The sequence below is a fragment of the Cheilinus undulatus genome, linkage group 9 (genome assembly GCF_018320785.1).
Source record: "Cheilinus undulatus linkage group 9, ASM1832078v1, whole genome shotgun sequence".
Classification (NCBI taxonomy): Eukaryota; Metazoa; Chordata; class Actinopteri; order Labriformes; family Labridae; genus Cheilinus; species Cheilinus undulatus.
In genome coordinates, this window is record NC_054873.1 from 38787342 (window position 1) to 38804229 (window position 16888).

The window sequence follows — 16888 nt, forward strand, 5'->3', positions numbered from 1 at the left end:
ACATGAACGCAAGAGACACTTAAGCTGTTTAGTAAGTGGGCTTTTAGAGCAAGTTTAACCTTCACCAGGTTCCAGGTTAACTTGCTGGTTAGCTCTGAAGCTCTTTTAAACTCTGTAACCTTTTTAGGGCTACGCTTGCAATGGATGTATAACCAATCAGATTGCACAGAAATTATCTAAACAACACAGAATGTGCAATTTGTTAATGAAGTGCTTTCAAAATAGAAACAGTCATGATTCTAAGTGCCTCTCTCCCTTTCTCTTCCTTCTTCTTTGTTTAATTTAAATATACCTTAAAACACATGAGGTTCCTCCTTCCAGCTGGGTTAGATTTAGGCCTCAAAAGTACACTGCTGTGTTGAGGAAATAGGTTTGTGTCAAGGCTCTAAACAAGTACCTGTTCAAGTGATTTGCATACATATGTTGTGTTAAATATTTGAATCCATGTGTTGTCAGTGTTAACATTAAGGTCAAATGAGGACTGAACCAATTTTATTGTAAAGGGAGAGGGTTTGTTTGTGTTAGAGGAGGACAGACTTTTAGTGTACCACATTGATACAAATGATAATTATTTATTGGTATATCCCTCAAAGCAGTGGTTCCCAGCCTGAGGTGTGGGACCCCCTGGGGAAAGATCGGCGAAGAACGGCGAAGATCGTAGATTATCACATAATAAACAAAATAATGATGAAACACTAAATGAACAGTCAGTGGTGTTTTGGGGGGGTAGGGTGGTGGCGTATGCAGGGCTTTATCAATTAAACAGTTAAAGGGATGCTGATTTTGGCAACAATACATTTACAATTTTTGTGTGTGTGGGGGGGGGCACTCCAAGATAAAAATGGTTGGGCACTACGGCCTTAAATAATTAAGACTGGTCTTTATCCTGTAAATCTACTTCAGTTAAAGTAAAAAGTAAGTCATTTAAAATATTCTTGAAGTACTCGGTACTAGTAGTTACTTTTGATACCCAAGGGGTTTTCACAGTGAACAAAAGTAGGTTAAACCTAGTATAAGGCTGGCCACAACTATCTGGGATGCCTGTTGAAAAGCGCGACTGAACTGTGTGTTCTGGCAGAGTGAATCTTTTTTTTGGAGGGGTGTAATTGTGCTGTCCCTTATGTCTGTGGGTTGAGAATTGAAGGATCCCAGAAGAGTAAAACATAAAGCTCTGTCAGCAGGACACAGCAAACCTGACACATCAGATCAACTCATTACATGAATATATTTGACAATCATCTGGAAAAGCTCCCACAGAAAACATTCGGGAAGGGCAGGACTTCTCAGAAAATCTTTAGAAGGTGATTGGAGGAACATTCTGTCTGTCACATGCATGACGGGCCAATCAGAGCAGAGCTCAGAGACTGAGCATTGAACAGCAGGCCTTGTATATGTACAGCCACTCGCAACAACTAACCCTTTCCCCAAAACTATTACATACTTATGCTGAAGCAGGTCCGCAGAATAGCGAACACACCTTTTGTGTTGCAGAAAGCTTTGAGTGTTGCTCTCTGCCCTTGTTTTAAGAAAGAAATGTCCAGTTCTGACTAAAGAGCAGCGGTAGCTAAGTCCAAGCACTAGCAGCCATTTTATACAAGAATTCAAACAACAAGTTACACTTTCCCCCTTAACTATCACACAGTCATGCCAAATCATGTTGGCAGAATAGCGAAAACATCTTTTCCAACATGAAAAGCTTTTAGGGTTGTTTTAACTCTTTATGTCATACATAGACATGGTCCAGTTCGAGTAAAAAGGATGTAATCCTAAAGATATATGTGAGGTATTTCCAGTAGTGGAGGCAGCCATTAGAGGGCTTTCAGTACAACTAAACCCCGCCAGTTGTGCAACTCTGTATGTATTGCTCTGTTTACCACAGTGGAGGCAGCCATTTCCGACGGATTTCAGTACAACTAAACCACACTGTATGGTAGGACTCTGAAAGTAGCATCACTCAGTCAGTTAGTCAGTCACTCAGATACATACAGACCCATCAGCAGTCAGCTGAAAGTGATCTTTCTTTAACGTGCAATTACAACAAGAGAATATGGATCTCCAACCAGGTCTAACTGCTGGCCATTTTCTTGTTGGCATAAAAGCTTGGACTTTGTTTTGGCTTTTAGTGTCTATATTTTATTCAGTTCTTGATGCTTTTTAAAATGTAGTAAAGTACAATACTTCCCTTAAAATTGACTTAAGTGAAAGTAGTGACTTTAAAAAGTACTCAAAAAGTACAAGTGCACCCAAAAATCTACTCAATTACGGTAATAAGAGTGAATGTAATTAGTTACTTCCCACCCCTCTTAAGCAGTAGTAGTCATCTTAATCTAAAGTGTGTTACAGACTAAGGGTCAACCGATGTTGATTATTCAGGGCCAATAACCAATGCCGATTGTTAGTAATGAATGTAACTGATAACTGATATTTTGAACAAAAATGTATTTGTTGTGGCAAAAGTGAAACTGCATATCAAAAGATGAAGATAAGTAAACAATTTAGCACTAGCTCTGCCTTATTTAGTGCCTTATTTAATAGCCTTATTTCATTGGTTAAAGATAACCCATGCTGAATTACAGTCATCTACTTGTCTGGTGAATGTGTTTATCAGAGGGAATTAAACTGTATTCTGTCATTGTGTCAACTGTCAGGTCTAAGATGACAAAAGTAATACCACTAAAACAAATCAGCAAACAAGACTTATATAGTATTGCCGTATAGAAAAATATCATCAATGCTGTGCACTTATTTTCTCTACATCTCAAGAAAATGTCAGTGCAGACACTGATATACAGTTCATTTTGTTATCTTATGCTAAATGTTGAAGATTTTTAAGATTAGGAAAACAGAGATATGGCTTTGCCGTCTTCAACTTTTCTGCTCTAATAGTTCTTCTTTTTGTTTGTGTTTATATTATTCTTCAATGCCTCCAAGCGCCTGTCTACACTTAGCAAACACACACACTCTAGCACATACAATGGTATTCATGAATGGTTCAGAAATCTCTGATGACATAAGAGGAAGTGTAGTAGCCATATAGCTGCCTAGAGCCTGAATAAAGCCTTTGCCTCTCCTAACCAATCAGACCACTCCCCCTGTTCTGCCTGGGGGCTCCAGCTCTGTCTGGGACCATCTGACCCGCTTATTGACTAGTCAAGATCTGTCCTGTGGCCGAGGTTTGTGGAATGCTGTGGACACCAGGGCAGCCAATTCAGCAGACTGTAGTTCAGCACACACTCTCACAGATCCATACACAAACATCATTCATTCTCCCCTCTTCTTGATTCACATGTGTCGAATGTCACACAAAGGGTGGAAGAGCATGGAAGAGCGTGTGTGATGAATGTTTTTTGTTTTTTTTTTTTCCAGATCTGCTCACACATTAGCTATGAAAATATTTTCAGTCACTAGGTTTGCACTACAGATGGTCTATGGCCCTGGTAGACAGATTACTGTTGATTGCCTTAACTCTGACTGACTCACTGTGTTTGTGTGCCAGTGTGTGTTTGTCCCGAACTCCATGGATTTATCTGTGTGCGTCCTGGACTGACTGATTGTCTCTTAGTGTTCTTGTTTGTGTTTCTCCCCCCCTGGCCTGTGTATCTTTGTGGGTCTGTGAACATTTTTCTGTCTATCAACACATATACGTAGTTGCATGAAACCTCTTATGCCAAGGAAATCCTTTCATTTTCTTTTGAAAACCTTTAAAAACTCTTCGTCATGCAGATTTCCTTTGCATGCTTAATTGAAAACCATTTTATCTCTGTTTATCCAAAGAATCCTTGACATATTGCTTAAATGATCTGACTGCTTTTATCAAGATTCTATCAAAGGACTAGAGCCCGACCAATTGATCAGCGGGCCGATTAATGGGGCACATTATAGCGTATCAAAGGCTTATCAACATCGGCCAATATGTAGCCAATATATTAACTTTTTTGCTGCGCAGGGATTCTGTCCCTCTGCTCCTGTTGCTCTGCTCCTGTGTGTCCCTGCTGAACTCAGCCCGAGTGCCTGGCCCCTCCCCCTCACACACAAGCCTCAGCTGCAGCAGAGAAGAGGACTAAGACCAGAGAAATGGCGAGACAAACTGAATTTTTTTTTTTTACTCTATGGTAAGCTGTGACTTTATAAAACAATATAACACAACACTTTAGTGCCCCATGACAACAATGTCCTCGCAGAAACACGCTGTTAGGGCACGTCAAGGAGAGTATGCTAGTTTTTGACTTAAGTTTTAGAGAGCGTATTACAGCATTTCAAAGTTGTCTAAGTTGAATCTTTGTGAGATAAACAATGATAAATGCAACTGTTAATTCACGTCCACCATTATCTAATAAAAGACTATTCTACAGCATTTTAATGTCGTCCAAGTTGCATCTTTGTGAGAGAAACAAAGACATATGCAATTGTTAATTGTTGCATATATCGGATATCTGCTTTTTTTTAGCCCCTAGTATCGGTATCGGCATTGGCCCCAAAAATCCCATATCGGTCGGGCTCTACAAAGGACCCAAGGAAAAATTCAGTTCAAGACCTTTTACTTTAAGGGGTTATGTTGTGTGTATTTTTGTGTGTACTATTACAGGTTGTGACCAATCTCCAAGAGAATTATTCAACTCAGAAGTTGTATGGGCCCACTAACACAGCAACTACAGTTTATTGGACCTGTGGTGTGGCAGAAGTAGTGAAATGTTTTGGATATAAATGAGTGAAGAGATTTCCATTAAAGGGATGATGGATTGAATGGGGGGGGTGTAATTATATACTGTACATAGCCGCTAAATGTCACCAATTGGTTTGGTGATATTTTTAAGTCTTGCATTTGGGTTGTCTCCATTTGGTCAAAAATCCTCTTAGGCACAAGCGAAGTTTGGTTCAGGGGTTCGGCTCTCCCTGTGTGCTCTCCCTCAGTGTACTACTTCTTTCTTTGTCCCATCACTAGAAAACACTTTTTGTTCCCTGTGGTAGAGACCAAAGAGGATTTCAGTAGAAAAAAGGGAGGGTTAGAAAAGTGACAAACTAGGAACCCAGACAACAGTTATTCTTGCTGCTGGTCAGTGTCAAGAGACAGTGAATATCACACCAAACCAAGGGGGCATATATTTGCAAATTCTAGGGTAATGTTGCTTTAATAGTACAATGTCTTCTGCTGACCTCTGTGTCTGATCCTGCTGTGGAGGCCTGCCCATTTCATTAGCATGTTGGAGCAGCGAGCCTGGCTTTAGAGGCAATATCCCTGTCAGCAGATTAATCTAATACCTCACCACAAACACATACACACGTATACTAACACACACAGATACATATATATATATGTGTGTATATTTATTCAGACAAACATGTGGAAAGACAGAACAGCACAATGTGAAGTCAAAGCAGAAACTCCAATACACATGTCACGAACACAAAAACAAACACATTTGGTAAAGTTTAATATGTTATTACATGCTCACAGATACACATTTTCAAGTACGCATCTAATATGTCAGCTCACTGACGACCTACTTTCACTAACCCCGCTTTGCTTTTTGGCAATGAAGAGACTTGCTGTAATTGAAGAGACATTGACGGAGTGGGACAAGCTCAGTACTGTCAGGTTGAGGTCCCTTTCAGCAGAGTCCGTTCAACAAGTCAATGCATGCATAACTATTTTTCTAATTAAACTTGTGGCATAACAAGACTTTCTCCAAATAACAGAAAATGAACCTTAGAAGTTTGTGAATGAAGTCATCTTGCTGTTGAGAAACAAATCAGAATCCAGCCTTGTTGCCTTGCCTGAGGCTCAGAGGTAAAACAGTCCACTTTGGTGCTTCTATCTCCAGGTCCTCCAGCCTGCATATGAAAGTGTCTTCAAACTGGGTGGCTGGCATGTATGATAAAGCTCTTTGTGTGGTCAGAAAACCACTAGAAAAAAAGTGCATTACATGTACCATCTTGAAAAACAGTCATTTGTAATGTGTTGCTCCATTCTGTCTTTTTTATGGAGACATCAGGTGGATGTTCAGATCACTGAAGCAAAGGGAGTTTGTCTTGTTTTCTCCATTCAGATAAATGGGTCATAATTTGTCTCAGATATAGCCATATATAGTCATGTTGATCAGTAAGGGTACAATGTCAAAGGCAAGGTACTTCTTTTAAATTAAAGGCTGGATGGGCCTCATTTGAACCACGGGGTGTACTCTTTAAGGTTATCTGGTTCCGACTGTGTTGACTCTATGGCGTTATCATTTCATGATTGCCAGCACTGTTTGCTGGTGGTACCTGCTATACACAAAGTTTGTTTATGTGATTTCTTATTACTCTGTTCATTTTGGTTAAAGTGTGACCCCATAAAGGTTTAGTGCAATAGAACTGAGGACATGGTTTTTAGATATTTCTTAGCTTTTGATGTGTTGCTAACAAGAGACTGAAGAGTTACTCAGAGTGTAAATGTTTAAGGGGTTTTATGGTTCCTGCTGCAAAATTCTAAAATAGTAAATTTACTCTAAATGTAAACACTTACATTTTATATATATATTTATATGTCTATATAATGGTGAAGAATTTAACAATAATTCCAAACAAATTTCTTGTGCTATTTTTCTTTCTTGCTGAGATTTTGGTGCCACTCTTCTTATATCCATAAGACATGGTGTCACAGCAATGAATTGGTTAGCAAGACAACTTAAACTAAGAGAGGCAAAAAATAAGCCAATTTATTCTAGACAATGTCAATAGTCCTATAGTGAAAGCAAAGGAAACCAAGCAAAGGCTTTAACTCATCCTTTCCAGAAAACATGCTGAGTAAAGATAAGGAAATAATGGACTTTTGAAATAGATAATTACAAAATAGAGCAGTGCACTAAGGTGTATTTTGACTCTGCAGTTGTAGTAAGCCAAAAGCCTGCCTGACTCAGTAACCCACAGCTACAAACACTTGAATTGGTATCTAAGGGAATAAGAGAAAGAATAAGCAAATCATGACACTCCCTTCCCCCCTGTACTCTCCTGGTTTAGCCTCTTGCTGCTGTTCCTGTTGGCAGTGACTCACCAGTTTTTTTTAGATGGATGAGATCCCTCTGCTGGTTTTCCACAGCACTGCACTACTTGAAAAGTCTGAAAGAGTGAATGTGAGTCTTGCGATGGCCTACAGGCAGTGGTTGTCAGATTGGAAAATCTGAGCAGTAGAAGCTAATAACTGTCTCCCCTCCTTTAGCAGCACTTCTGTTAAAAGTGACCAAGGGCAAGGCACTTGACCTTAAATGCTCCTTTATTCAGTCCATTCTGCACAGCACCTACTAGGTATGCAGTACAAGATTCATAAAGGAATAGTGAGATGCAGTTAACTGCTGCTCAACCTTTTCTATGGGTTGATGGCAATGAAACATTTGACATAAGGCTTAAGTTTAAAGTAACAACTTACTCGTATCTTTGTTTTAGGATGGGACAAGCACTCATATGGTTACCACGGAGATGATGGACACTCCTTCTGCTCCTCTGGGACGGGCCAACCATACGGCCCAACATTCACTACGGGGGATGTTATTGGTTGCTGTGTAAACCTCATCAACAACACCTGCTTTTACACCAAAAATGGAATCAGTTTGGGTCGGTGAACTTTACACGTATTGTGTTCAAAAGTAACTTATCATATGGTGTAGCAGTTAATAGTTTTATTTATAACGTGAAAACCTCATAGTGTACTTACCTGTGTGTTATTTTTTCCTCAGGTGTAGCATTCACAGACCTGCCAGTAAGTATCACAATTTGCAACAATTTTCATGATATGCAAGCTAATGCACCCTGTTTCTCTTGGATGTTGTGGAAATTATATATAACTGAATGTTAACCATGTAGATCTAGTTGCAGCTAATGTCTTCTTTTGGGTTAGAGGTGGACCTTTTATGGTCCTGCAGACAAAGTTACTGGAACATTCCCTGCAAGAAAACAAAACCAAAACAAACAAAACCTGTCCACTTCACTTTAGCAATTTCACTAGCAAATAAAAATTATCTTATTACCTTTTAGTTTTCAACTCTTTTGTTCTTTTTTGCATTTTCAGAAAGACTTACTAAACTCTATGGTCTAAAACCAGTCCAATATCGTGTCTTTACAAGCTCTTACCTCACACTTTGATAACCAAAGCCTACAGAAATGGAGAACCAAATGCCACATAAATAATACATATATGACTATAATGAAAAGGTTTATATCCCCAAAAAAACTAAATAAAAAACAGCACAATTCTTCTGTCTAAAGACTATGAAGCTTTAATACTAAAATATGTTGATACCACTAGAGCCTGACTGATTGATCGGCGGGCAAATTAATCAGGCTGATTATAATGTATCACAGATTAATCAACATCAGCCAATATGTAGTCGATATATTAACCCTTAGAGCTCACGCAGCACGAATCAGTGAAAGCTCTCCGTTGTGCCTTTCTAATCATGTCTTCAGAGCATTCGTGGCTCTTACAGAACAGTGAGCCCGGAACTTGGCTGACTTTCTGGAGTCTCTGAGGACAGTGTTGTCCTTTCAACAAAACGTGACACAGTTTATAAAAATGTTGATAACTTTTGAACCATAAGTCATAGACACTTACTGTTTTTTCCTCTGAAAGCTGACCATTGTGCCATTTGTTTGCTATCATCGATATCTCTGTAGCTCTAAAGGATGCCGTTGTAGCAAGCCCGGAACTTTGGTGACTTTTCAGGGTCTTTGGAGATTAAATCCACAGCGTTACATCCGATAATAAGCGTCTTTTTATCCATTTTTAATCCATTTTCGATCATGTACTTTGACTTTTTTCAGTGAGCAGCCATATTCGTTGACATGCAAAGCATTTGCGGGAGTTGTAGTTGACCAGTCTCTACTGCTTAGGAGTAGAGACGCAGGGGTAGAGAATAAACAATTATAAATGCAACTGTTAATTCATATTTCCACAATTATCTAATAAAAGACTATTATACAGCATTTTAACATTGTCTTAGTTGCATTTTTGTGAACTTAACAAAGATAATATAAATATAAGAGTTTGTTTTCATGTACAGTATATTTCTGTGTATATCAATGTTCTTATTTCATATATCGGCCGATATAACGGTTATTGGCCAATATATCGGCCGATATATCAGATATTGTTTTTAGCCCCTAAGATCGGTATCAGCATCGGCCCCAAAAATCCCATATCCGTCAGGCTCTAGATACCACATTTATATACCTTTTAGTGTTATCACTCAAAACAATACAGTAACTAACTTATCTTTTCTTTTTTTAATATCTTCCAGCCAAATTTGTATCCCACAGTTGGGCTGCAAACTCCAGGTGAGATTGTGGATGCTAACTTCGGTCAGCAGCCATTTGTCTTTGACATCGAGGACTACATGAGTGAATGGAGGGCCAAAATCCACAGCATGATTGCTCGCTTCCCCATAGGAGAGAGGCTGGGGGAGTGGCAGACCGTCCTGCAAAAGTAAGATTCAGTCCCTGCAACTCTTTAGATATTCACACACAAATGTTAAGAATGTGGTCCACGTCAGATCACATAAAAAACATGTTATGCACAGCAGTTTTAATATGGAATTTATGATGTGTCTACAAATGCAAATCTCCAATGACCTTTTCTGAATGTGTCTTACTTCCTCAAGGTCTATGCAGTTAGCATAATATGTATTTGTTTTAAATCCTGTTAATAAAAAAACAAACAGAAAGAGAGGAGCGGAGAGCCAAAGTGAATGTGGATAAAAGTGTTGATGTGATAAAAAAAAAAAAAAACTTTCTAGATGAGAGATGAAACATTTTTAAACACTTCAACTTAGTCTAAGTCTCTTTGAGATCAAGCTCTACTTCCCAAGACCTTGATGACTGAGAAGCTTCACAGACATGTTGTTTAAACCTCATAGTTCTAAAGCCTATTAAAATGTTACCAGGTCACTCCACACTGCTGTTGTTTAGTGTGTATAGACTACACTGCATGCTTTATTCTAAGAGTGTAAAACAGACAAAAGATCTTTTCAGTATTTAACTTTCCATGTTTACATTGAAGGCTGTGGTCCTCTGGATATTTATTGACAAAGTAAATGTACAATATCACAAGTTATTCTTCAGGTTATTTAATGTTTAAACTATCTTGTCATGTTTAATCTTCTTCCAAGCCGTAGCTCTCTTGCATATTAATAAGATTGTTCTCCAGGATTGTCCTATATTTTACCACATTCATGTTACCCCCTACCTTTACAAGCTTTTCAGGGCCAGCTGCTGAGAAGAATCCCCACCATTATTGCTGCCACCATCATGCTTCACTGTGGTGATCGTGTGTTTGTGGTGATGTGCAGTCTTGGTGTCAGCCAAAAATGGCGTCTTGACTGGTGACCAAAAAGCACCATTTTGGTCTCAACAGACCAAAAAACTTTCTCCCCTATGGAGTCTCCCACATGTCTTTTGGCGAACTCTTGTCAAGAATTAATTTGAGTTTTCCTCAACAGTGGCTTTCTCTTTGCTATCCTCCCATAAAGCTTTAAAGTAGTGTAGAACCTGGGCAACAATTGTTGCATGCAGAGTCTCTCCCATCCCAGCTACTAAAACATATAACTCCTTCAGAGGAGCTCTAGGTGTCTTGGTGGCCTCTCTCACTAGGTCCCTTCTTGCACAGTCACTCAGATTGTGAGGACGCCCTGATACAGCCGGATATACATGTGCCATTATATTTCCATTTTTTAATGATGGATTATACTGAACTCTGGGGTATGTTCAGTGCCTTGAAATTTTTATGTAACTCTCCCCTGACTTATACTTTTCAATAACCTTTTCTCTGAAATGCTTGGAGTGTTCTTTTGTCTTCATGGTGTAATAGTTGCCAGGAATACTGATTTACCAGTGACTGGACCTTCCAGATACGAGTGTGTTTGTACTGCAATCACTTGAGACACATTCACTCCACTCAGGGGATCCCTATTTCACTAGTTATGAGTCTACTAGTACCAGTTGGCTTGACTTCTGTTGCATTAGGTCAGTCAACTTAAAGGTGCTGAATACTTGTAATTTTTATTTTACATGAAAGGTTTTTATTTAATTAACATTACTCTGTATGAATCTGTTTTCACTTTAACATTTTAGATGTTTTATTTGTTTTGTTTATTTTTGTTAAATAAAGCCAAATTGTATTGATTCTGACTGATTTGTAAAAATCAATAAAAGGGGGAAACTTCCATGGGGAAGACATTTTTATAGGCACTGTATATCATTATTTAAATGTAGTTTAGACCTAAAACTTTAGTCCTTAAAACACACACAAAAAAACACTTTAAAGTACTGGTTCTCAACTGGTGGTCACAAAGCTGTCTCTAGTGAGTCGTGAATGTGTGCCTTGGGAAAAAAAATGTGTGGCAAAAAGTCTATGTTGTATGGACAACATCCATACTTTTCAATTTACTAAGTTTTCCTGTGATAATGAGTAAATTGTGGTTCTTTTTGCAGGATTTCAACTTATTTATCTCCTTTTCTTGGGTTACCAAAACTGGTTTTCCCAAGATAATGATGTTCTTGAAATTACCAAAATTTTCCTGCAATTTTGGGAAAATTAAAGAAAATATAATGTAAGCATGTGTGCCCTTCTGGAACAATGTGCATTTCAAATACTTTTATGTCTTGTGTCTTCGTGTAGTTGTGACTGCTGCATCCAAGGTCCAACATGCAACATGTGTCACTGAGTAAATTGAAGGTTTTAAGTTTTAAATTTGTGTCACAACTTCTCACGAGGAGGTGGTGGGTCCTGATGCCCAACCAGCTGAGAATCATTGCTTTAAAGTCTAAGGAATGCTGATGAATAAATAACACAAAAAAGACTTAAGCTGATGTAGGTCTGTTGGTCTGGCCTAAAACTCCTTAAGCTTATTTGTTCGCACAGCCAATATTTACGACCGTTGTAGGCAGGCATGCTTCATTATGCAGGCATCTTTGGCCTTCATGTGGTTGTAATGCTCTCTCCTACTGATATGTTTTGTCTTTGAGTGTGTGTAGTTTTTTCTGCGTCCTGTCTGTGCATTGTTTATCTTAACAAATAGATTAAAAATGAATTGCAAACTTTTCTCTCTAGTATGGTGTCTAGCTACTTGGTGCATCATGGATACTGTGCCACTGCAACAGCCTTTGCCAGAGCCACAGAAACCATGATACAAGAAGACCAGACATCTATAAAGAACCGGCAGAGTAAGTAAACAAAACAATCACAAGCTACTATTTAATTTAAATTTGTCAAATCCTTCACATATTTTCTTGAGTTCTACTAGTTGTCCTATGCATGCACTGAAAATATCTGGCACTTGTACACAACCCTGCTCTGTAACTGGGAAAACCTAAATGTGGAGCTGCTTAAGCAATACCACAGTGACCATCAGCAATTTAACCCCCTTTCTATTTTGCAGTGTTAGTTACAGCTGCTGTGCATGCGCTGAAAAGCTGTCTCTTTCTCTCTGCATGTTAATCTTGTTGCAGGAGATGTAGCAACATATTTGATCATTTTCAACCTTGTTAACATGAGTTTTATCACTTTCTGTTGAGTTGTTCATTCTAGCCTTACATGACAATATTTGTCACTTACAGTGTTTTCTGATGAGTTTATCCTTGCAGTCCTTCACCAAGAAACACAATATCAACAGTTAACACCCAGAAATTTACTCCCTCTTTTAATCATCACCAAAACTTATTTCAGTTTTGATCTAAGCACTTTTACTTTTATTTAATAGGAATACAGAAGCTGGTGCTGGCAGGACGGGTGGGTGAAGCCATAGAAGCAACTCAGCAGCTTTATCCCGGCCTGTTAGAACACAACCCCAACCTACTATTCATGTTGAAGTAAGTCGTTAAGTTTTAAAAAGATTATTCTGAAATACAGCACAAAATGCTGTTGCAATATATTATCCTTTAAGCTTGATTTCGCTTTGGTAAAGCAGCTCTAAATGGGAAGTCTAGTTATAGGTAATGTGTGATGCCTGTTCCTGAAAGCTTAGTTTTAAAGTAAATACCTGCTAAGCTTTACACTTGTGCTTTGCTTTTTAGGTGTCGTCAGTTTGTGGAGATGGTGAACGGTACAGATAGTGAGGTTTGCTGTTTGCTTGACCATCGCTCACCCAAATCCCAGGACAGTTACCCTGGCTCACCCAGTCTCAGCCCCCGCCACGGAACCAGCATCACACACCTGCACACTGGAGGTACACAGGCTCACCTCTACTATGTGTTGGCTGTGCTGCAACACGTTGACAGCAAGTTATAAAAGATGGAAATGCCTCAAATGGTTATCTATAATAATGTTTTCCTTAGTTACTGCGAAAATTGAGAAGAAGTGTATTTTTCCTTTTATTCCCCTAAACCCTCTCCCAGGAGCAGATAGCCCGACATGCAGTAATGGGGTGACTCCCTCAAACAAATCAAAGAGTCACAGCGGTGCCGGCAGCAGCAGCATCAAATACCCTAGCGTCTCCTCCTCTGCATCCTCATCAACCTCTTCTTCTCCTTCCTCTGTCAACTATTCTGAGTCCAACTCCTCTGACTCAACAAAGAGCCAACCTCACAGTGCCAACAGCACCCAGGAAACAAGGTGGGAAGTCATATCAGTGTCTTTTGAATCAGATAAGACCTGGTGTGCTAATTAAGGGGTTAACTCTAAAGCAAATAAATATGTTTGTAAGGTATCAGTAACCATGTCAGATGTACAGATTAAAAGGAAGCAGTACATATGTTGAAGTTAGGATATGTAGTAGTTAGGCTTAGTTTTATCATTATAATTCTTAAAAGTGCAGCATGAGTCATTAGCAGTAAATTATTCCAAGAAATATCTGGAGAACTAATTATGTAATCCCTGCAATATTATTGTTAACCTAGGGAACCATCTTAACTCTATTGCGTTTTGTATTTCTATAAAGCTTTATTTAGAAGTCTTTCTGAGTTGCATAAATGAATATATTTTATGTTTAGTTTATTTTAGCTGACTTTTACAAGAAGTTATGATGTCCTACAGAGATGTTTGAACCGTAGTAATGTGGCATCAGAGACTTCTGACTGTGCTGTTTTCCCCCTGCTGCTCTCACTGGCTTTAAATGAGTGAGGCACCACTGAGAAAAGATGACAGCATATTTTTCAGTTTGTCTGTGACAGTTTAAGTGTTACAGTATTTGTTAAAGTTGGCTGCTACTGTCTATCAACGCTTAACTGTGAACCTCCGTACAACTCCCAAATGAGTCATCTTTTGTATCACTAAATTTACAATTGTGTGTGTGTGTATTTGTGTCTAGTGACAGTGAGATGGAGATTGAAGCAGAGCACTATACCAATGGGGTTGTCGAGGGTTCCTCAGCACGGATCATGAATGGCACATACAAACATGAAGAGATTCTTCAACCAGATGACAACAGCATTGGCAATGGGGTCTCAGGTGCTCACATTCATAAACACATACCCACACATAAACATTGTTCTCAAATTAACTTGCTTCCAGTCACCAACACTCAGAAAGGTTATGCTTTTTATACCTTATGTCAATTAAGGTTTGGTGGAAATACAGTAATACCATAATAATAATAGGTTGTTAAGACTAGCCACAGTATCCCTTTGATTACCATAATAAAAACATCTGCTGCGCAGTTTTTGAATGGTTTTACATCTTAAGAGTTTGTGTCCTTTTCCAGCAGCAGCAGCACTGCCTGTGTTTGAGGAAACTATAAAAATGGTGGCAGAACTCTTTTGAATGATGTACAGTGCTCCAAACCTATCTGGTCCAATGTGAAAAGTATGGTCCAATGTGAGTTAAGTTTTACTAGCCACACACAGGTCTGTTTACTGCCAGAGCAGTCGAATCAAGAAATTGATTAACAGAACATGTCCGACAAAGTGAAGTAGGCTTAAAGATCTCCAAAAACAACACATTATGCTGGGATCTAAAGATACTTGAGAACAGATGTGAAATAGAGTCACTAACATCCATCTGTCTGGAAAGGCAACTCTGGAAAGAACTATAGGCCACAATTCCTCAACAGCGATGTGAAAAGACTCATATTACTTGCTTGCAGTTTTTGCCGCAAAAGGAGGCGCAACCATCATTTCAAAAACTGCATTTTGTATTTACTTTGGTTATCTTGGTTAAATATTGATATTTGTTTGATGATCTGAAACATATAAGGTACATATGCAAAAAGAAAGAAATAAGGAAGGGGGCATATTCTTTTTCACAGCACTGTAGGCCTAATTTGTCCAATAATAACCAGTAAAAAAAAAACAACACACTTAGACATGTTCATATTTGCATATCAAGTGATGGCACTGTATCATATGAAGTAAAACCGTAATAGGCACTGCCCATTGTGTTGTGATCTACAGTTATTTATGATTTAAAAACACTTCAACTTTTGCTTTTTTCTTTTATTTTGTATTATCCTTTAAGGATTTTATCTGTGTAGTTTAACTGTTTAGGCATGTGTCCATTTCTTTCTGACAGAGGAAGGCTGGAGTAATAGTAGACAGCTTTGTGGAGGGAACCAGGCAGCCACAGAAAGGATGATCCAGTTTGGACGGGAGCTGCAGGCACTTAATGAACAACTGTGCCGCGAGTATGGCAAGAATGCTACACACAAGAAGATGTTACAGGTATTGTCTCACTTTTGATTCTAGCAGCTGCACTGCAACAGATTAGGAAAGATCTCAAAACTTATTAGGAGATATTTTATGTTTGAATCAGTTAAAACCTCAGTCAAAGTATGTCATGCAAGCAGTAGAAATGTGAGTTATGCATAGTTTAGAAATATTCAAAGCAAAAAGAGCCCAACATTTCTCACAACCATTGGTTTGTCTGTTGTATTTGTCCTTTGATTCTAGCGTCCTGAGAATAATAGAGTCACTGTGAAAACAATAAGACCTGGATCTAGGACAGGTTCTGTTTTGTCTGTAGTTGTTTCTGTGTAGTTTTAAAAACTGCAATGCTGGCAGTACATAAAACCTCCATCACAACTAAAAAGCCAATGTCCTTCTAAACTAAAATATTCCTGAAAAGATTGATGACATCAGTTTTCTATTTTGATTGTACTTCATAGTTTTGACCACCAGGGGTCAGAAAGATTCCACATCACACAAAAACAGCAACATCATTACACCATCAGAGACAATGTTTTGGCCATTCAAATAAAGACTGTCTTTTTTCTTGTCATATTTTGGAATCAGGTCCATAAATAATTTGCCAGCCCCCAGTTGTTTTGCATGGTATATGAAACAAGTGGGGCTCAACATTTCTTACTTATAACCTTTTAGGAGGTTGAAATTAGAAATAAAACAGCCAAAGTTGGTCTAAGAACTGTTAGAGATTTTATCTGATGTATTTACCTGTGGTATTTTTTGTAAGCTCAATATTTTGTTAGCATTTCATGTTTTTCATAAGAAAAGTACCAAAAACTTTAATTTTGTTAGTGTGGATGTCAACTTGTCTGACTCAACTTCACTTACAATTTCATTTGAACTGTCAAATAAGTTCATGCTAAAATGGCTAGACACATATTTTGTGATAACAATTGTTGAGGAGAGGCCCATCATATAACCATGGTGCTATATTGTAATGTCATGTTTTCTACTGATCAGTTTTTTGGTTGTATGACTTTATTTAGAGTGGGTAGACTGTCACGTTGAAATCCATCCTTAAAGCTGCACATTGTGTTCCCTGCTTTGTTTTCATTATGTTGCTCTTTTGTGTTTTCGTCCATCTGTAGGATGCATTCAGCCTGCTAGCATACTCAGACCCATGGAACTGCCCAGTGGGCCAGCAGTTAGACCCTACACAGAGAGAATCCCTCTGCTCCGCACTCAATAGTGCCATATTGGGTAAAGTGCAAACACATTCTTTGCGTTATGCAGATATTCAGTGCTTAAC

The 16888-nt window shown here is 38.6% G+C and overlaps 1 protein-coding gene across 1 annotated transcript in view; it reads left to right on the forward strand.

Annotated features, from left to right (window-relative positions):
* ranbp10 (RAN binding protein 10) overlaps window positions 1-16888 on the forward strand; it is a 41672-nt gene that overhangs the window by 18524 nt on the left and 6260 nt on the right. Inside the window, exons 4-13 of the mRNA XM_041795817.1 lie at window positions 7420-7587; window positions 7710-7732; window positions 9270-9454; window positions 12077-12189; window positions 12726-12834; window positions 13039-13190; window positions 13360-13576; window positions 14271-14410; window positions 15470-15618; window positions 16728-16839. Coding sequence (XP_041651751.1) covers window positions 7420-7587; window positions 7710-7732; window positions 9270-9454; window positions 12077-12189; window positions 12726-12834; window positions 13039-13190; window positions 13360-13576; window positions 14271-14410; window positions 15470-15618; window positions 16728-16839 — 1368 coding nt within the window. The remainder of the gene's footprint in view (window positions 1-7419; window positions 7588-7709; window positions 7733-9269; window positions 9455-12076; window positions 12190-12725; window positions 12835-13038; window positions 13191-13359; window positions 13577-14270; window positions 14411-15469; window positions 15619-16727; window positions 16840-16888) is intronic.